Source organism: Rhodamnia argentea, chromosome 1 (genome assembly GCF_020921035.1).
Source record: "Rhodamnia argentea isolate NSW1041297 chromosome 1, ASM2092103v1, whole genome shotgun sequence".
NCBI lineage: Eukaryota > Viridiplantae > Streptophyta > Magnoliopsida > Myrtales > Myrtaceae > Rhodamnia > Rhodamnia argentea.
The window spans coordinates 12296714-12318956 of record NC_063150.1 but is presented as its reverse complement, the minus strand read 5'-3'; the positions used below and the strand labels follow the sequence as shown (position 1 = coordinate 12318956).

The 22243-nt window shown below is 36.6% G+C and overlaps 2 protein-coding genes and 1 non-coding gene across 3 annotated transcripts; all 3 read left to right on the top strand.

The window, feature by feature from the left end:
• Positions 1 to 1789: 1789 nt before the first annotated feature.
• On the top strand, positions 1790 to 1862 carry TRNAE-CUC. The gene has a single exon. It is a non-coding gene; the product is annotated as a tRNA-Glu (tRNA).
• Positions 1863 to 6419: 4557 nt separating this feature from the next.
• On the top strand, positions 6420 to 8878 carry LOC115753799 (transcription factor bHLH18-like). Its single transcript, XM_030692611.2, has 5 exons — positions 6420 to 6494; positions 6586 to 6937; positions 7046 to 7209; positions 7858 to 8226; positions 8465 to 8878. Exons 1-5 carry the CDS (start codon positions 6459 to 6461, stop codon positions 8537 to 8539), a joined length of 996 nt encoding a protein of 331 aa, XP_030548471.1. The 5' UTR covers positions 6420 to 6458; the 3' UTR covers positions 8540 to 8878.
• A 6996-nt stretch (positions 8879 to 15874) lies between these two features.
• On the top strand, positions 15875 to 18820 carry LOC125312428 (transcription factor NAI1-like). Its single transcript, XM_030692612.2, has 5 exons — positions 15875 to 15976; positions 16058 to 16406; positions 16549 to 16712; positions 17457 to 17825; positions 18170 to 18820. Exons 1-5 carry the CDS (start codon positions 15941 to 15943, stop codon positions 18242 to 18244), a joined length of 993 nt encoding a protein of 330 aa, XP_030548472.1. The 5' UTR covers positions 15875 to 15940; the 3' UTR covers positions 18245 to 18820.
• The last annotated feature ends 3423 nt before the right edge of the window (positions 18821 to 22243 follow it).

The following is a 22243-nucleotide window of genomic DNA, read 5'->3' as shown; positions in this document are numbered from 1 at the left end:
AGCTTCATAATTCTCTTGCATTATAATATTGAAGCTGTCGGGATTATAACAAGATCCAAGCGGTAGAAAGCTAGGAATTTTACATCCGAAGCATTTATTCCAAAGAAATCTACTTAAAGCAGAAATATTTAGTGTAAACTTCTCCAAATTGTGAAAAGCAGAGTCTTTTTATGATTTCAAGTAGTTTTTTTTTTATCCGACCAAAAAAAAAAAGTAGCTTCTAATTTTCTACAAAAACTAAATTACTCTAGATGGTTTTGCATTATGATCTTTACTTGAGAGCACATTGCTGTTTAGATAGTCTGGGAAACAAAATTTTATCATTTTTTCCCCTTTTTTCATAATTTTATCATTTTTCCCATAGTTTTAGTCTAGTGGCAGGGTTTCTCAAGGGAAAAGTGTAAAAAAAGTCCTAAATGTATCACAGTGATGCCGATTTAGTCCTAAACTTTTTAATTGTGTCAATTTAATTTTAAATCTTTTGACCTAGAGCCAATTCAATCCTCTCGACTAATTTTGCATGGTTATTGCTGATGTGGACTTCGAGCATAGCTGGCGATGATGAGTGGACATTTTTCAATAACATTTTAATAATTTTTGAATTTTGTTAACTCTCTCTCTCTCTCTCTCTCTCTCTCTCTCTCTCTCTTTCCTCCGGTGATTGGCGAGGGCGAACACCGATGAGGCCAAGCGTCGGCAAAGCTAGGGTGAAGCCCGGCGAGGCCAACCCTCGCTCGGGCGAGGGTTGGCCTCTCCAGATCCGGGAAGGGCGACCTCACCAGCTTACACTCTTGCCTTGGCGAGGCCGACCATTGCCTGTGGCAACAAGGGCGAGGGTGGCTTAGGTGAGGCCGGCTCTTGCCAGCCATGGACACGTCGGCTGTAGGAAGAAAGAGGAGAAAATAAATAAATAAAATATTCACAAATTATTAAAATATTATTAAGAAAATATTCATGTCGGTGCTGGACAAGCCACGTAGGCAGCGTAGAAAACGCTTCGATGAGAATAATTCTTTGAGCTTCAGCATCATCACTTTTCATCATACCAAAAAAGCTTTGAAATTATGTTTCTTGCATCTAAATCAATAATAAACGAGTAAAAAACCAATCTATGGTTTTTGGTCCTGCTTCTATCGCTCCTTGTCACCTTTCTTGAACTCCGCATGCGAGTAGTAAAATGTTGTCTTTCTTTATCCTTGTCACTGCAGCTTTCTCAGGAGGTAGACCGCCCACCTTTCTTGAAATTCCTTTTACCAAAGGGGTGTCATCCTTATTGTTTTGCCAAGTATTTGTTGGCACGTAAGCACCTTCCACACCAGAGGCAACTACCGACCAATGACCCTAATTATCACGATATTGTAAAGTGAAACAAGAGAGTATTCAAAGAGGGCAGCTACATCGATATCCTAGAGAGAGAAAATGGGAAAATCACCGGGCCACGGGATTTACTAATCAACTTCGATCGAGAACGCAAAGGGGTCTATCCACACCAAGAACTACACATAAACACAATTCTCCGCCTTCTATGGATATGTTGCTGCGCCACAAACTCCGAGTTACAAATCACGTGCAATGACTCATTAGGAGCAAATAGAACATACTTGACCATTCTACTGGCAAGAAATTCTTCAAGGGAAACTAAACACAATGCAAGATTGTGGGCTCAAATCACAACTTGTGCTTGTAACTTGTTAGCACAGATGAGCATCTTCTCACTCTCTCGAATGAGCAAGGAGAAGTATGCTGGAAAAAGAAATAATTATAAAAGGATTGTAGTATGAACAACAATTCCGTTGTAGTCTAGTTGGTTAGGATACTCGGCTCTCACCCGAGAGACCCGGGTTCAAGTCCCGGCAACGGAATTTCTTTTTGTTTTGCTTTATTTTACCTTTTTTCTCTTTCATAACTTCGTCGTACTTTCGCCCGTAATCAGGGAAAACTCAGGTAGAGATGGAGGAGAAAAAAGTATAGAGGACGAAGAAGAGTAAAATTGGCTTTTTTTATGTCTTTTTATTCGAACTCCAGCGTACACATGTCATCTTACTATAGGATATGAGTAAAAAATGCATGTCATATCACATCAGTAATTGATACTGCACTTTGTAACCACTTAATATTTTCTCATTGAAAATAGTTTGGAGACGTAGCATCATATTCATATGTCTTTGTTGTATTTTTCTTTTATATCATCGCGTGCGGATCAATGAACAATCACTTAATGAAGACATGCTTCACATTTTAAACTCCGTTCGTTTCGTGAAAAATGTGATATTTCTAAAAAAAAAAAAGGTTTTTCGGAAAGTCATTTACTAGGAAAATGATAGTATTTTTTTGGTATTTAGTTGAAACTTGAAAATTATCGAGTGGCCTTGGACCTCTCTTATCCTTATAAATCAACCACCAACTCCTTTCTCAATCGATATGAGACAAAAAAAAAAATGAATTGGAAAATGTCTTTTGTCATTTGGTAAAGATTATATTTTTCGTCATTTGATTTTCCACAACATTGTTTAGTTGGAAATTGTTGATGTGGACCTAGTCGTCCTCAGTGGCACGGCCGGCCCTAACATAAAATTTTATTTGTAATTAAAAAAATTAAAATTTTTAATAATTTTCATGTCGAATTTCTCAATATTTTGAGAACGTTTTTCTTATTTTCTCTTCTTCTTTTTCCTTTTTTTCCTTCCTTTCTCGGTTACCCGCTATGACCAGCGATTGACTATAGGTGAGGCTTGGTCTCGCCCCAGGTTGACTATCTCGAGCCTCGCCTCGCTTGATCCAGCAAGGCTCGGCTCAAGCCGGCCGGCCTCGAGCTAGGGTGAGCTTGGCAAGATTTGGCGAGGCTCGGAAAATGTTTTTGTTATATTCGTGAATCGAATGCTGAAAAATTTGAAGAATATTTTTCCGAAACTTGTATTTCGCGAAATTTGATAGTTAACCTGCAACAAAATTATTAGAAGAAACAAGCACTTTTACTTTTTCATCTCCTACTGATTTTCATCGTTTGGTTATCGGGAATGAAAGCTAGTGAAATGGAAATGAGACCGTTCCCATTAGTTGATGTGTTTGAACCTTTTGTTGCGGATGGATAGAATGGGAACAACTTCTATTATATAAAGTTAATTTTCTAGCTTTCCTCGAAAAATCTCATGAAGAGTCCGCATTTTTTGCGAGATAAATAAAGACAGTTAGCGGTGGAATCGTGCTCCCTGCCTTTTTTTTTTTTTTCACAACAGGTGATTATTTGAATTTCTATTAACTTTTATCAAACCATAGTAAAAATTCATTGATAATGACATTTTAAAATTTGAATTATTTCTTTAAATTAATTGATCAAGTGACATGACAAATTATATTAATTTCCGATACTAATTAATCACAAACAACAACAATTTATTTAGTTAAGGAAAAATAATTATTGTGTCTACTTGATTAAGTTAATTATAAAAAAAAATTCTACATTTCGTTTTGTACTTATGTTACTAAGAGTGAATGCACTCCAAAAATCTCGTTTCGCTCCATTCCCGTAAGACTTTGCTTATAATCAAAGAAAGAAATTTTCAATACAATTATATTTCCATACTTATTCACATAAAGATATGGGAGTTGTCATTTCATTTCATTCCATTCCATTCCATTCCGTCATATCAAGTGTGATATAATGCGTCCAAATCGATATAATTAATCCATTTGTAAAAATGACATATGTAGTGATATAATATAATCCCTTTGGGTGTCAATTATGGATCAAGTTTTTGGTACGGCCACCACTAACTATTCATGAATAATCTTAATACATCAAGGGTGGATCTAAATATTAAATATTTCAGTGGCCCAAGACAACGTAAGCGTAACAACAGGGAGTCCGAGGAAGCGTTGGTGGGCTGCAGCTGCTTCCTGTCCTGTCCGTCCGTGTCCCCTGTCAAACCAAACCAACCCTCCAGACAAGAAATGGGGTTGGAACTTCGGAGGTTTGAGTCCACATTCCACATTTTCCTCGTGCTCAAATCACTAATTAATCCATTGTTTATTATATTTTCTTGATGGCGTTATGTCAATTGATTATTAAATACGGACGGAAACAGAAGGGACGAAAAAAACGTTGGTTTAGAGACGCGTTCCAAGAGCCTTCGTCATTCATCATCTTTCATGTTTCCGTTTTGTGAAGGCACTTTTTAACCAGGGAAAATCAAGTGAGGGATTTTTTTTCCGACCAATTATGATGGGATAATTATTTGGTCAAACATACATACATAAAGGGTATACAAAGAGAAATGCTTTCCGGACAGTATTGTTAGGGACGGTACAATTCAATCATAAATTCATAAACCACCTCCGTATGTTTTGTATAAAGGACTCATTGATTGAGAGATCATGGTCATAAATAATTGATAATATTGTCAAACTGTTAGGCTAGCAACTTCCGTATACAAATACGCACGAGCATACACGCGTAGCGTGCATGTATAAAATTAACATTTGAAAGATTAAGCCCAACCTCTTTTAAATCTTCAAATCATGCAAAGAAACTGTACCTAAACATCCAGATTACAACAAAATTGTGTAAGTAGATGTTTATTTATTCAGTAATTGTGGATAGAAAAAATGATTGAGATCCTTTAGGAATATGAGGTCGTCTTTGCTTCATAAAATATTAGTGGTTGCACAGGGGGCTTGCATTCATGCAAGAAATTAACATTTGAAAAATTAAGCAAAATCACTTTGTCATGAAATACCCGAATTACTATGAGTAGAAAACAATAATTGATAAGAATACACAGTATGTAGAAATATCGATAATACATGTGGAAAGAGAAAGATATTTCACGATTTGAATTTTTTTCAGGAGTGTTCTTTTAGGGTAGAAAGTACCCTGCTTACATATTAAAATATGCCAAAGATAAGATATTATAATTTTCATACGCGAGATAATGATAAAATAAACAATCAAGAATATTTGGGGAAAAAAAGAATTGAGATCCTTGAAATAGGAGGTCCTTGTTATTTTATGAATACCGTACATGATGAAGATAAAGATAGGCATGAAAATAGGTACACATAACCATATAAGTGCTACATCTCCTCCCCTTTTGACAAGTTGCAGCAAAAACCTGCTGTTTGGACAGATCATGTCGACAATCTTGCGACGGATTGTTCTGTCTTCAATAATTGTCTTAGTGTTATTGGACTAGCTGGCCCACTTGTTTTTTGTATTAAATTTATTTGAGGTATAAACCCATTTTAAATTGTCAAAAAAATAACTACTTATAGTTTCGTGAAATAATGATAAAAAAGCATAACTAAAGAAGGGAAACTTTTAAATAAGAGCTTTAAGTAGATTTTTTTACCAAGGGCCAGAGGTTAATCTTGTTAAAAATAAGGGCTTGAAGTGGCCATATCAGCTTTAAAGAAAGGTCCGACCTCGTTAGCCAAGGACATTTTCCTCCATTAATTTTTTTATTTTTCTTTATTTTTCTATTTTTTTCTTTTTCTCTCTTCTCTCTGTCGACCATGGCCTTATCAATGGTCGATGGAGGTTGCGGACTCAAGAGAGTGCAAGGCAACCCCCACCCTCGCCCTCGCCCTCGCCCGCCTGGGTTGGTGAGGCCATGCAAGAACAACCCTTGTTCGACGCTAGCGAGGGCAACCTTTGCCCTTGCTTGGGCTGGCGAGTATGGGCGGGGTTGCCAAATCGAGGCCGGCGACTCTTGCCCGAGGCCGGCAACCTTTGCCGGTCATCCATGAGACCTGATGATGGTCGGGGAGGAAAGAGGGAAAAACAAAAGAGAAAAAAAGATATAGAAAAAAGAAAAGAAAATTATACGTATGGATTTTTTGACTAAAACATCCTTTTTTCGATGGCCGGAATATTCACATGCTCATCGGTAGGCCAAAAGTCTTTATTTGAAATGATTTGGCTGCTTTATATTTTATTTGAAAGAGGGTCCACTTCAAATCGTTATTAAGAAAATAAGGACATTTCAAGTCCTTTTATGAAGAATTGAATATAACATAGCATATGACTGAATTTTCTTTGCATAACATGGTTTGTGGGAAATGTACAAATACGACATGACCGACCATTTTAGAGGTGTAGATAAGGCTTTCTTTTCCTTTCTTTCTTTCTTTCTTTTCCCTCTGACGGTAGATAAGGGTATCATCCGAGGATTGTATCAAAATATTAAAATTCTAGAGAGAGAGAGAGACGGAGGGCTAAAGTTGACCGAAGGAAAGATAAAGCCCTAGACCCATTACGTGGGAACACTTGAAAAACAAGAACAGTGATGGCTCAACAAAGAGAGACAGGGAGGCTAACACGCAGGAGGCTGGAGACCGCCTAACACGCAGGAGACTGGAGACCGCGTTTGGTTCCTCTATAAATATGGGCAACGTTTCTTCCTCACGGTCTCGACCAAACATATAGAAAACAGAAGCTAAAAAGCTCAGAGAGTGCTTCAATGGAGATCTTATCACCCAAATTGTTCCCTGAGATAGTAAGCATTTTACTTTTCCTTGCAATCCCTATCGGTTTTCATGTCTGACTTGATGAGTTTTTCAAGATCTAATCTGCACTTGATTTCATAGGTAACAGAAGATCCGCTTCATCATATGTATCAACATCGCCAAATGACGAATCCCTTTGATTTCCTTCTCGAAGATTTCGACTTCAACCTTTTCTCTTCTGAGATGCACTCGCCTTGTGCACCGTTTGTTCCAGGCATGATGCAAGGTCCCATGGATCTGCTGGTTGAAGCTGCTCCGGCCACCAGTCAGAGGCCAATGAAGAAGCCAAAGACCGAGATCTGGAGCGACCCTTGCTCGTCCGAGACAAACAAAGCCCAGAGAACAGCGATGTCCTCGCCGCCATCGTCTAATCCCCAGTTGATATCTTTTGGGAGCTTGGATTTGTCCCCACCTGAATCTCAGCATCTTTACGGTACTTACTTCGTGCATCTTTTATATGTAAGTTGTTGATTAAGATCTGAGGTAGTATGCTGTACGATGGTAATCCTGAAAGTAGTCTTCTTTTAATTAATTTGTAAAGGTGCTTATGAGATCCAAGATTGTCAAAAGGAGATGAAGAGAGTTGGGGCAATGAGTAGACCAACTTTACAGACACAAGAACACGTGATTGCAGAGAGGAAGCGGCGCCAGAAGCTTAGCCAGAGCTTCATTGCTCTCTCTGCCATTATTCCTGGCCTTAAAAAGGTAAATCTTCAACAAACTGTCATAACATTACAGGTTTCATATCAAAAACTTATCAGCATTGAATTTATGTCAGCAATCGAAATGTTGAGGCACCAAGTTAGGTAATCTGACTATGGCAATGTAACTCATCGTTGCTCCGATTCATCTTTACTTACCACTGTTGCGAATTCCCTAAAGTTTGATTTGCAACAATCTTTATTCAGAGTTCCCAGTCATATCAACAACACAATTTTCCCCAAAGCTAATGAAACAGTCAATAGCACAGTACTTCATGGATAAGATCATCTCGTCCAATCACAATTCACAGGTTAACACAGGAAAGAGGTGTTTACTAGGAGTCTCACTTTCCTAAAAGTGTGGATTAACATTCAAATCATATACATCTCTATCCATTAGTGACTTGATTACAATAGCTTAAACTTCCATGTCATACCGTCAAGTGGATCTTCTGGTTCGTTACAAGGTATTTCACTCCTATATAGAACAAATAAAGCTAGAATGAACAAGTTTTGTTTACCTTTGACAAATCATGAACAAGATTGAATACCAGCTTTCCTTCAAGTACATCAAGATTGACAAATTTGAAATGTGTAGCTACTCAACCACAATCCTCAAATGAATTTCCTTGTGTGTTGTTGTGCTTTTCAGATGGACAAAGCATCGATCCTCAGTGACGCAATCAAGCACATGAAGCAGCTTCAAGAACGCGTCGAGAAACTCGAGGCAGAGGTAGCAATCAGGACTGTGGAATCAGTTGTGATTGTAAAGAAGTCTCAAGTCTCGGCAAACAATGATGCGTCTTTAGACGAGAACTTCTATGACCAATTAGAGCAAAAACTCCCTGAGATTGAAGCGAGAGTCTTGGATAAACATGTCCTTTTCCGAATCCATCACGAGAAACGAAAGGGATATACAACAGAGATACTTAGCGAAATAGAGAAGTTAAATCTGTCAGTTCTCAACAGCAATGTGTTACCTTTTGGGAGTTCCATACTCGATATGACAATCGTAGCTCAGGTAAGTTCAAGTACTCGCATCATTCCTCCCTTTTTTCTTTCAAGGGTACAATTACAAACAAGAAAAGCTTGCAATTTTGGTTAAGTCTTCAAAACAATCACATACGTACAAACTATTACAAACATATATTTCAACATATTAACAAAATTACCGATCGTACGAAGTTTCAATTAAATTGGTCGGAGTGTTTCGAATCAATCGTGGATTTTCATTGACATATCCTTTCTTTTCCTTTCAGATGGACGTTGGATTCTGCATGAAAGTTGAGGATCTCGTCAAGAATCTACGCCAAGCTCTTCTCAAGATTGCATGATCAATCAACATCATCTTCGTTCTTTCATTTGCAAAAGTCTCATCTAATTTTTCCTTTCATCATTTACGGAAGTTAGCTACTCTTTTTCCCCCTTATGGAGCGTTTTCGGACTTTCTGAGGGAAAACCTTGGAGTCTCCCTTGACCAGACCACCACTTTGCGCACGAAATGTCTTGTTTTGACTATGAGTTTCTATTTTGCTAGTGGGTTTTTTCCGTCTCGCTTTTTTAGCATGGTCGACATTTTTGGCCATGTTGAAATCTTACCCACAAGCTGTATAGGGAAGTCTTAGTCAATTTTTTTGAAGGGTCATTTTTTAGAGGTTTGACTTTTCAATGAAGCCTCTTCGATGCTCTCTAATTGCGAGTGGAAATGGGTCTTCCTCAGAGAGACAAATTGGAATTTCTCTCTCCGCAGGTTAGATTAGATGTTTGGTCTTTTTAGTAACTTGTGCTCTACTCAGAAGCATAGTGTATTCATCAGTTTATATCTGTTGTAATCAAAGTTGAACGATTGTGGGACCATCTTCTTATTGTGTATGGAGGTTTAAGTTCAGCTGATGTTGATCCATATTTTATGCAATGTGATTGACAAAAAGGTGATGGATCGATATTCATGATACTCGTGGAACTGTTTTCATATGAATGGATGAATTTGCGAACCAATTTACGCAGTGAACTCGTCATGATCCTTCATGGACAATTTGAGCATGTCTTTTCATGGACTTCAAAAATTACGGGAGAAATTTCAATTGAGAGTCTGAAATGCCCTTATTTTCTCAAATAAGAGTCTAAAGTGGATTTTATTCAAATAAGGGTATGAAGTTCTCAAGCCGTCTCAAAGGATTTGGGCGAAGGGCATTTTCGTCCTTACCCTTTTGAATTTTTTTCTTTCCTTTCTTTTTTTTTTTCCTTTTTCTTTTTCCTTTCTTCCCTCTTCCCTTCCCTTGCACTCGTCAAGCGAGGCCGCCCTAGCCTGCCCAAGCCAGGCGAGGGAAACCCACCCTTGCCCTCACCTAGGCCGGTGAGGCCGGACGTCGAGTGAGAGCTGCCCTCACGCGCCCAATCCATGTGAGGGCAACCCTCGGCGGACATCGGCAGGGTTCTTGGGGCCGAGTGCAAGAGCCTAATTGTGGTCGGCTTCATCTCGTTGATGAGATCCGTGTCTTTGAATTCTTGTTCAGCCAATTTGATAGGCATCTTCGGGATCACGCTGATCAAATTTGATAATCCCCTTGTTGGAGGGGTACAAGTGGTGGTCCTACAACGAGGCATTGCCGGGTTTGGCGAGTAACAATGTGGATAAGGGGGGGACGGCACGTTGGGAGAGGGAGAACAACGATGGCGATGGAGAGTTCGTGAAGATGGAGCCCAGGCGAGGGTAGGGGGAAAGGTAGAGGGAAAAAAGAAAAAGAAAAAAAAAAGAAAAGGAAAAGGAAAAAAAGAAAAGAAATTGGAATAGAAAAAAAAATAAAAAAATTCAAAAAAGTCATGGACGAAAATGCCCTTCGATCAGGCCCTTTTTTGAGACTATTAGGCTCTTATTTGAAATAAAATCCACTTCATGCCCTTATTTGAAAAAATGAGGGCACTTTAGGTTTTTATTTGAATTTTTTCCAAAACTACGCGTCGCGTTTGCCATTAATATAATTATTTTGATAGGTCTCATATATATCTTTCATCTAAGCTTACCTTGGAGATAGATTATCCCTGAATAAGATGAAGAGGTCTAGTATATTTGCACTATTATAAAATGTCAATAGAACCAATCTATTTAACTTAAACTATGGTGAGGCTGTGATGATGGGCTTACGATCTTGACGTTGCGCGCCAGAGAATTCTATGCGGCATAAATCAAATATGCGGTTACAAGTGTGAAACTCCTATGTGAAAGCTCAACAAGAGTTGCCATCATTACTTACCCATCCTTTTGCGAGACAAAAGAATTACACCAATTATACACAGATATAATAAGGTTGCATTTAGTTGCTAGGACGGTGTTTAGGAAAAATAGGTTACGGAGCAATTGAAAAAAAATGTAGGTTATATTTTGTAGAAAAGATCTCACGTGTTTCAATGGATAAAGTTATACCCACTTCACGGTAATGCTTGGTGAAGTTAGATAAAGATTTAATGGAAGTAACAAATTACTAAGTACCAAACTTTAAATAGAAAGAAAGAAGGAAAACCATAATCTAATGTTGAAGAGTAACCACCATAGCCATCCCGAGGAGGGAAGCACCACGGTTGACGGTGATCACCACTAGGATGATTGCCTGATATGATTGAGGTTGCGAGATCCCGGCCCTTTGTCGACAAGGGTCATCAACTGCTTGCCCTGGGCTCGGTAGATCTGAGCGAGGTCAAGCATCAGCCGTCGCCGCTCTTTGTTGGTGATCGAAGCACCATCAACCGCCACCACCGCCCCTCGTCTGCTCTCCTCGTGGTGAGAATGCCCTTGCCTTACCCAGCCGAGGCACGTAAAAGCTCACCATGGCCTGGGCAAGGCTCACTATCTCTTCTGTTTCTCATTTTTGTTTCTTGTTTTAAAATTGTTGGTCTTTTTTCTGATGTGGCGTCCACTCAACATTATAAGGTGCCACGTGTCTAAAAAGAAAAGGGAAAATCAAAAAAAAAGAATGCCACGTAAATGTTCCATCCACTTAAAACTAACAAAACAAATAGGACTTACAAGAATATGAATTTTGTAAGTTTTACAATTTAAATCAACAAAATGAAAGTTTTAGGACTCGAGTGCATGTACATTCTCGTGAAAAATTTATTAGGACTCTAGCCGTAATTATCCCTATTTTCTAAAGCCGTGCAAATTGATGCAATCGAAAGCTAATAATAAGTTACAAGAAAAAGAATTTCAATCCAATATTTTGCACATTTATTATGTTATTAGTGTAAGATAGTAATTCTTTCTATTCCTTCCATCACTGAATCTAGGGGGTTCCACGTTATTTCCTCCAATTGGAGCTCGTGGGGACACACAGTACAAGCATGATATCTTAATTCAGGAAAATCTCTAGAGCTCAAGTCCGAACTCACTCAATATATCAAGTCGGACCTAACTTCATTTAAATATTGAAGCAAATATGTATATTAACCGTTCTATATTAAAAGTAGATCTATAGAAAAAAGGTCACAAACTCATATTGTAACTCAAATTTATTAAAATGAGTTACTATGGATCACCTCAAACTTGAAATTATGGGTCAAAATAGGTTACAACAAGAAAAACCCAAAAAAATGGGTTTCTGTAGGTCTATGTCGGCTCCAGACTGGGGAACTTAAAAGTTATAAAACCGGTTGCCCGATTTTCAGTCCTCTCCTCTCCCTCTTCACTTCCACCGATCGCGACTCGCCAATCTCTATCGTAGGTGAGCACTCTCCCTCCTCTTTGATCCACACTGATTTACATCGCTGCTGCTCCACTGTCGACATTGTAGATACTCGTGAAGCTTGGGTTTTCGAGGTGGCCGTTGCCATCGTCGCTGCTGCTGTCACCACCACTCAGCAAAGTCATACTTGAAATTGTACTAAATAGATAATAACTTTGGTTAGAGTTGAGAGAACAAGTTGTTACTTCACTGGTTAGTACGTGCGTGTCTCGTGCGTATCATATTATACTGTACAAGTGTTGACAAAAAAAAAAAAAAATTTGTTCATGAGTGTTAACAAAAGTTTGCATTCATATTTTCGATGCTGTTCCTTTAGTAGTTATCCTGGAAAAAATATTGGGCACTAATAAAACACTTTTTACTTATTTCTTTATTGACCTCCAGGTGTATGAAGAAGCATGGAACCCTTCGTGAATGCAAGTAATCCTTGGTCGGTCCTTTAGCGCTCTGACATGTGTCCCATCGTGGCATATATTCGTTCTAATTGCTTGACCAATAGCTTACGTAAGACAGTTTGCTTTTCAATTTAGATTTTAGTTGTTTCATAAAAAAAAATATTTTTAGAAATTTTTTTTAAATAATTGCTTGTATTGCTTAAAATATTTAGTCAATAAAAAATGTATTTGTTATAAACAACAATTTATGTTTAAATATTTTTATGAACAATGAGAATACTTATCATTGATTTATTTTTATAAGTAATATAAAGGATCATTTTTAATTTTTTTAAAATCTTTTATAAATTCGCAAAAAGACGAGACCTTAGTCTCATATTTTCAGATCCCTAATTTCGTCGTTTAGTGATGGGGAATGAAAGCAATGAAATGGAAATGACACAATTCCCATTCATTAGTGTGATTTGATTGATTTACATATTAAAAAGTAAATTTTAAATGTGACATATCAAGTTTCGTCCAAAATTTCATAAATATTTCATACTTTAACGAGATAAATATTGATTGTTATCCTATAATAGGTAAAATGTCAATTTTCATTGTTGGCTGAACAATAAAGTCTATCCCATAAACATCTCATGAGCATCGAGTACAATTGCTCCTCAATTTGTTAAAATAAATCTCTCTAATGAATAAAGCAGATACAAAAGCAACATTCAACATCTAAATTTTGTCAAAAAGTTTTATGACAAGTCCATGGTTTCCATAAGATTAATGAAAACTACATATTACCAAGTAACATATAATTACATATTACCAAGTAACATGTAAACTATTAAATTAATTATTTGTGATTACCTTAATTAATTATACATAATAATCGTTTTTTATCATTCCATTTTATTCTGACTTACCAAACGCAATATAATATATAAAAGTTGTCCTAATAAATTTGTATATAAAAATGACTTACATATTGATCCCGTACATCATTATTGGGTGTCGATTACGAATTAAGTTTTTGGTACGACTACCCATAAATCTTTAAGATAAATATTAATACATCGAGGATTAATCTAAACGTTAAATATTTCATTCTTAGTGGCCTGCAGATGCATCCTGTCCCATCTGTCCGAGTCCCAGTCAAACCAAAAGTCCGTACAAGACATGGAGCAGAACCTACGGGGTTTGAGTCCACATTTTCCTTGTGCTCAAATCATTAATTAATCCATTATTTATTATACTTTCTGGATAGGATTATTATCAGTCAATTGGTCAATAAATACGAAGGGAAACAGAAAAAAAAAACGTCGGGTTTAGAGACGCGTTCCAAGAACCTTCGGCATTCATCATCTTCCATTTTTTCGATTTGCGAGGCACTTTATGACGAGAGAATCATTGAAGGATGTTCTCCGGCCAAATATGGAGGTATTATTAGTTGACCAAACATATGTATATTGCGTGTATACATGTATAAGTACGAGTAGATGCGTACACACGTTGCGTGCATAAAATTGACATTTGAAGGATTAGTCAAAATCGTTTTATTAAAACAAATTAAATTAATCAAAAAATGGAGAGAACTTATTCATAAAGTTACACAATACAATGGCCTTTCGTAAAATATATATTTGTAAGATAAGTAAATGAGCACATTTAGGAAAAAAATGATCAAGATCCTTCAAAATTTGAAGTCATCTTTGCTAAGGAAAAGTACCAAAAAAATCCTAAACTTATTGCATTAGTACCAATTCAGTGCTAAACCTTTCAATTAGATTAATTTAATCCTAAATCTTTTGCATTGGTATCAATTCGGTCAATCTAATCAATTTTGACTGAAAATCGCTGATGTAGATGTTGACAATCTTACGTGGCGTAGCCGACGCCGACGTAGATATTTTGTAATAATAATTCAAAGAATAAAATGAATTTTTTTTAAAATTTTTTTGTCACTTTTGCCAGCCATTAGGCGAGGGCCAGCCAACCCTTAGTAGCCTTTGGCGAGGACCGGCTTGGCCACGATCACGAAGTCCCTAGGCAAGGGCCTTCGAGGCCTCACGAAACAACAGAGGCCCTCACCCGGGCTTTCACAACCCCATAAATCTCGAGCAAGGCGACACTCGTTAGCGGTCAATAAGGGCTAGTTGGCCCTTGCCCTTGCCAGTGATCGGTGATGATTGCAGGCGACTCTTAATGGCCAAAGCCAAAGTGGAAAAGAAAAGAAAAGAAGAAGAAAATATTTAAAAACTTAGTAGTGTCGGCGTCCACTCAGCAATTTCCTATCAAAATTAGTCAGATAGACTAAGTTGGTACCAATACAAAAAAATTACGACTAAATTAGTTCAATTAAAAGGTTAAAGACTGAATTGGTACAATGCAATATGTTTAGGACTTTTTTGGTACTTTTCCCATCTTTGTTTGCTAGTAAATGTACACACGCATTATGTCCATGCAAGAACGTTGACATTTGAAAAATTAAGCATAGAAATTTTATAAATATACGAGGAAAGGGAAAGATATTTCAATATTTGATTTTTTTTTTCAGGAAATTTGTGTTAGGATAGAAAATATACAATTTTATAGTGAAACGTGTGAAAGATAAGATAAAATAATTTACTTGCGCGTATCCTATATACACAATAATTGTAAAATAAGTAATTAAGGATATTTGGTAAACCTGGTAATACCCTAATTTCATGGCCTGGAGAATTATAATAATACAAATGTCGATATAAATGTTACATCTCCTTGCTATATATGTCAAATTGCTAGTGTTTTGAGCATAAAACTAATGTTTGGACAGATCATTTCGAAGATTTAGTGACAGATTGCTCTCCAATTATTGTCTTAATGGTATTGGACTACCTCGCTCAATTGGCCTTTTACACAATTCTTTGAAACATAAACCCCTTTTACATAGTCGCAAAATGATTATTCATACTTCCTTCAAATAATGATAAAATGTCGAAAAGTAGTCTCTTTGACGGTCCAAGAAAAAGGTTTAAGATCTGACATGACCAACCATTTTAGACGTTTGTTTCCTTTTCTCTTTCATTTTTTTCTCCAATTGTAGATGTGGGTATCAACGAATTATTATATCCAAATATTCAATTGAGAGGGCTAAAGTTGACCGAAGAAAAAGATAAAGCCCTAGGCGCTTGGCACGTGCGAAAGCCTTTCTTCACACTGGTGCGTTCGAGATCGACCGCGTTTGGTGCCCTCCATAAAAGTAAAGGCATCATTTCCCCCTCAAGCCCAGTTTTGAAAGGGCAAAAGTTCTCACACATTCCTGTGCTCCAGGTGAGATTTCAGACTTGTGTTTCTTTTCATGTCCCTCTGGTCAATAATCATTAGTCCATTTCAAACATGTTTGAATTTGCTGTTCATCACCAAGGAAAAGAAAAAGGGCAAAAGAGAGAACTTTCTATGTTTGACTTTCATCTGTCATAATCAACCCGTACTTCTCTGATGAAATTTTTGCTTTCTTCTATCTAGGGTTCTAAATTCCAAATTGTGAGGTTTTGCATCAACCCAAATCCATAGTAAAAAGAAGTAAAAAAAAAAAAATTCATATTTCTTAAGAACTCCAGAGAGTGCGTCAATGGACATCTTATCCCCCAAATTGTTCCCTGAGATAGTAAGCATTTTACTTTTCCTTGCAATCCCTATCAATTTTCATGTCGAATTTTCAAGATCTAATTTGCACTCGATTTCACAGGTAATAGAAGATCCACTTCCTCATATGTATCAACATCATCAAATGATGAACCCCTTCGATTTTCCTCTCGACGATTTCGACTTCAACCTTTTCTCTTCAGAGATGCACTACCCATGTGCGCCGTTTGTTCCGGAAACGACGCGGGGTATCGTGGATCCACTGGCTGAAGCTGCTCCGACAATCATGGAGAGGCCAATGAAGACGCCAAAGACCAAGATCTGGAGCAAAACCTGCTCGCCTAAAACATACGAAGCCTCGAGAAGGGTGATGTCCTCGCCGTCGTCTAATACCCAGTTGATATCTTTTGGGAGCTTGGATCTGTCCCCGACCGAATCGCAACAGCTTTACGGTATTACTTGGAACACTTTTGTTTTTTTTTTACTAAAGATTAAGAGCTAAGGTAGTATGCTGTATGACGTTAACACAAAAAGCTTTCTTTCAATTAATTTGTGATGGTGCTCAAAGCTGTCTTCTTTCAATTAATTTGGAAGGTTCTTATGAGATCCAAGATTGTCAAAAAGAAATGAAGAGAGCTGGGGCAATGAGTAGACCAACTTTACATACACAAGAACATGTGATTGCAGAGAGGAAGCGGCGCCAGAAGCTTAGCCAGAGCTTCATTGCTCTCTCTGCCATCATTCCTGGCCTGAAAAAGGTGAACCTTCTTCAACAAACTTTTTTTGCTCCTTCTTTCTTTGCATTTTTCTTTGGAAAGTTACTCTATTGCTCGGAATACATATCTTCATCATAACATTAGAGTAGAATAGCAAAACCATATTGACAATGAGTATATGTCGGAGATCGATGTTGACACGCCCACGGTAGGACACCCAAAGATCGCACTGTGGAATTAGAGACAATATTAGAAACATTAACTTATTGTTTGCTCCAATTAATCATTATCGGTGATTATTGTGAATTTCCTAAAGTTGGGTTTGCAGCGATCTTAATTAAGAGATCCTAGTCGTAGTAACAACCTAATTTTCCCCACCGCTAATGAAGCAATCAACAGCTCGGTGTTTTGTTTCCTACATAAGATCATCTAATCCAATCACTCTTCACAAGTTTACACTGGAAAGAGGTGTTAGCTAGAAGTCTCACTTTCCTAAAGTATGGATTAACATTAAAATCATATGTATCTACATCCCGGCTTACAATAGCTTAAACTTCCATGTCATAGTGTCGAGCAAATCTTCTGGTTTGCAACTGGGTATTTCACTCCCAATGGAAACAATTAAAGTTAGCTTGAAAAAGGTTTTCTTACCTTTGACAAATCTTCAACAAGGTTGAGTACTAGTTTTTCTTTAAGTTCATAAAAATTGACATATTTGAAAGGTGTAGCTACTACACCACAGTATACTCAAATCAATTTTCTTGTGCTTTGTTGTTGTTTTTCCAGATGGACAAGGCATCGATCCTTGGCGATGCGATCAAGTACATGAAGCAGCTTCAAGAACGCATCAAGAAACTCGAGGAAGAGGTGGCAATCAAGAATAAGAAATCAGTTGTGTTTGTAAAGAAGTCTCAAGTGTCGGCAGACAATGATATGTCATTAAATCAGAACTTCTACAACCAATTCGAGCAACAACTCCCGGAGATCGAAGCAAGAGTCTTGGATAGAAATGTTCTTTTCCGAATCCATCACGAGAAACGAAAGGGATATACGACAGAGATACTCAGTGAAATAGAGAAGTTGAAACTATCTGTCCTCAACAGCAGTGTACTACCGTTTGGGAGTTCCATGCTAGATATGACCATCGTAGCTCAGGTAAATCCAAGTTCTTGCATCGTTCCTCTCTTTTCCTTTTATGGGTAAAGCTCGAAGCAACAAAAGCTTGTGCTTTTGATTAAGTTTTCAAAACTAGTACATGCTTAGAAACTAATGCAAACATATGTACCCAATATTAAGGAAATTACTGTACGTTAGCAGTTTTAATTATCGATTTAGTCTTTGTCTAGGTGAAGAGGAAGGGGAATTTACGAATTAGTGTGGAACTTCCATGTCGAATAAGCAATTCTGTCTGAACATCAGTTAATTAAAAACATTTTACATAACCTTTATCCTTTATCATCGTGCATTTTCCTTAACGTATCCTTTTTTTTCCCTTTCAGATGGACGTTGGATTCTGCATGAAAGCTGAGGATCTCGTCAAGAATCTACGCCAAGCTATTCTCAGGATTGCGTGATCAATCAACATCATTTTCGTTCTTTTATTTTCGAAAGTCTCGTCTGATTTTTCCTTTCGTCATTTGGAAGTTAGCTACTCTTTTGCCTCCCAATAGAGTGTTTTCGGACCTTGTGAGCGAAAACCTTTGAGTCTCTCTTGACCAGACCACAACCTAGCGGCACGAAATGTCTTGTTTTGACTAAGAGTTTCTATTTTGCTAATGGGTTTTTTCCATCTGTTTTTTTTTTCATGGTCGACATGTTTGGCCATGTTGAAATCTTACCCACGAGCAGTATAGAAATCTTCTAGTACATTGTTTTTTAAGGGTCACTTCTCTTTTTTTTAAGAGGTTTGACTTTTCAATGAAGCCTCTTTTTTGCACTCTAATTGCAAGTGGAAATGGGTCTTGCTCAGATAGACGAACCGGAACTTTTCTCTCTCCCGGTTAGATTGGGTGTGCAGTCTTTTTTAGATCTTTTGTTCAGAAGCATTCTGTATTTATCAGTTCATATGTGTTGCAATCAAAGTAAATTGAACGATTGTGGGATGATCTTCTTGTTGTATATAGTGACTTAGGTTCAGATGATTTTGGTCCTTATTCGATGTAGATGTGATTGATGTTGCATCTAGCAATATCACCTAAAGAGGGGTGAACAATGATTTTGAACAATTAAGCGGAATTAAACAAGTTAAAATAGAATCTGAATAAAATTTAGTATCTTGCAATAGACTAAACACAGTAGAAAGAGTTTAGAGTTTGAGAGAAGTGCACACAAAGTTTATAGTGGTTTAGCTTAGATAAGCCTACGTCCACTCTCCCATGCCGATAGCGGATTGACTGGATTCCATTAAATAAATCGTTAAAAGGTTACAAGTGAGACCGCACTTTCAAACTCTTACGGAACCTCTCAAAGACAAATTTTTTTTCACTCTCAAGAACAAATATATGAATCTGAATAACTGAAGCACTTTGGAATTCCAAGTTTTGATCACTCTTCATAACAGTCACCATGGGTCATCTTTTATACTCCTTCGACCTTGAACTAGCCGTTGCAAAGGTCATCCGAAGGATCGCTCTTCAATCGCTGATTAGATGTCATCAATTTTAATTGGAAAATACTATATCTAGGGAGATTTGGTAGCTGTTGGTGTAGAATCTCAACCCTTCAGATTTAATTGCTCATACAATTAAATTTTCAGTTTCCATGAACATGGTTGTTCAAATAAAAAAAATTTATTATCCAATGAAAGGTAATTTCCAATCGAGGATATTATACTTATCGATTTGTAAAATGATCATGTCAATGAAAGATTACAAACTTCCATAAATAACACAACCAAAATGGAAACCTACCAACGTGGGTCTTTAGAATTTGGAAAGAGTATATTGCAAAATTTGAACATAATTTAGAAGTAGTCTTCAAAAGTGAAAGAGTCTTGAATCCGAATAGATTGAAATAGTGAATAAGAGCTTCGATAAAGTCCTTGTTGATGTTTCACGTGAGTTTTTTCCAAGGATTGAATCTTTAGAAGTGATATCCCTCTCCATCTGAATAATAAGATTCAATTTATTCTGAAACAAATATGTGACGACTTTGTCTTGAGTCTAAACACCAAGTTTGGAGCAATATAAGCTTTTTCATTCACGTGTGGTACCTGCAATAAAATATTTTAGAGTATTAACTAGATTCTTTCTTGGATAGGATAGTTTGTCAGAATCAAAATATTCAGAAGAAGGTCTTCTCAACAATTGACATACCATTTCCATAAGAAAATTGAATTTGCGAACCAATTTAGGCAGTGAACTCCTCATGAAGCTTCATGGACAATTTGAGCTTGTCATGTCCATAGACATAAAAACACCACAAGTTGTGTAGGCCGTTAATATAACTATTTTGACAGGTCCTTTTCGTCTAATTTTGCCTTAGAGATGGAGTACTCCTCGAATAAGATGAAGATGTCAAGTACATTTGCACTATTGAAATTTGTAAATCCAACTAATGTGACAATCGGTTGATGTAATTTATTTAACTTGCACTGTGGTAAAGCTGTGGTAACGGGCCCACCATCTAGACATTGCACGCCCGAGGAATCCTACGTAGCACGAATCCAACATTCCATTGCAAATGAGAAACTCCTACGTTAAACCCTAAGGCTGCGTTGCAGTTAGGATAAAAATTAGGATATGATAAAATTTATCCTATCCTATGTTTGGTTCCTGCCCAGAATAAAACAAAGTGGGATATAAAGTGGATATAGCCTGGATAAAATTATCCTATGGGGGAGGTGAGATAAAGGTAGATAGGATTTCTTATGTTCATGGTATAAAAGCTATTTTATCTCTAATAAAAAACTTCTTAAATAATAAAATTAAATTATTATTATTAAATATGAATTATATATGAATTCTAAATTAAAAACATTAAAACTAAAAATTATCATTTTATTTATTCATTTACGTGTTTATAAATTTTAGTTTTTTCTACTTTATAATATATTTTGTGCATATACACACGTGCTTCATATCCACATTACATCATTATATATTTCAGGTATGGTAGTATAGTTTATTATTTAATAAAAATTTATTAAGAAATGATGGAACGAAATAAAAATAATGAAAAAAGAGATAAAAAATAAAAACAAGTATAAAAATGAAGCGGAAGAACCCAGATTTTAAATGAACAAAATTCGAACTTGAAAATGAAAATAATTCTCGAAGAATATGGAATGAAATTTCTAAAATAAAAATGGAAATTTGCATCTACTTCTCCTATATATCTTTGGTTTGTGTTAAAGTTTCATCACGTCTTTGTAATTTTTTAGTTCCCGTCAGAACTCTATGAAAACAGCAAGAGAGTCTAAACTTCTTCTCTTTCGTAGGTTTTTGGTTCACGTCAAAAATTTGTGAAAGTACAAAGAGAGTCAAAACTCATTTTCTTCCGCAGTTTTGTGGTTCATGTTGAAGTGTAACGAAAGTAGAGAGAGAGGCAAAACTTTTTGTAGTTGCAAATGTGAATGATCATGTTTTCTCTCTTACTAGAGTTGGTAGTGAATTATGAAAGATTCTTATAGTCTCAATTTGTGCATTTTTAAGTTAACTTACATCGATATGTGTAAATACCAAACAATGAACATGATAAGATATGAACATATTCGGCTTTATTACTTTGATTCACCAAACAGTGGATATGATATGACAAAATTCTTGGATTTCATATCCTATCCAATCATATTCTAGCTAAAAATCCAAACAACCAAACGCAGCCCAAGAGGGGTTTCCATCATTTGTCGCCTCTTCTTGCTCCTCTTTGGAGCCAAAAGAATTGTGCCGATTCTATATATACTCCATAAATATATTAAATCAACACTTAGTCACGGGAAGGGACATTTAGGAAAAGATTGATTAAGATGTGACAAAAAAAAAACCCCGTACATTTCTTATATGTTATAATTCGTAGAAAATATATCAAATGTAATAATAGATGAAGCGGGATAAGCACATCACAAATGCCATAACTCTCATACGGCACTCACGTGAGTGCCATAACTTTTTGTCGACCAATTAGTGACATAAATTCTAAAAAGTCCATTTAAGTGCCATAACTTTGAATTGATAACTTGAATGCTATAACTTTTCAAAAACATTCACCCTAGTGTCGGAAATCCGGCATAAGACTTGTGATAAACGTCTATAAATGGTTGCGCACTCAAGTAATCAAAGGAAAAATTATACGACACTCAAGTGATCAGAAAAAAAAAATTATGGCACTTAAGTGAGTACTGTATATAAGTTATGACATTTAAGCGATCGAAAAAAAATTATGACATTTAAATGAGTGCCGTACGAAGTTATGACACTTACGGTATCTTTTCATTGAATGAAGCTATATCCAATCAAAGACAATGTCTGGTGGAGTTAGGGTCCAATTTAATAAAAATAACAAATTATCTAGTGAAAAAATTCTTAAAAAGAAAGAAAGGAAGAAAGGTCTAGCATACAAGAAAAACCACCAAA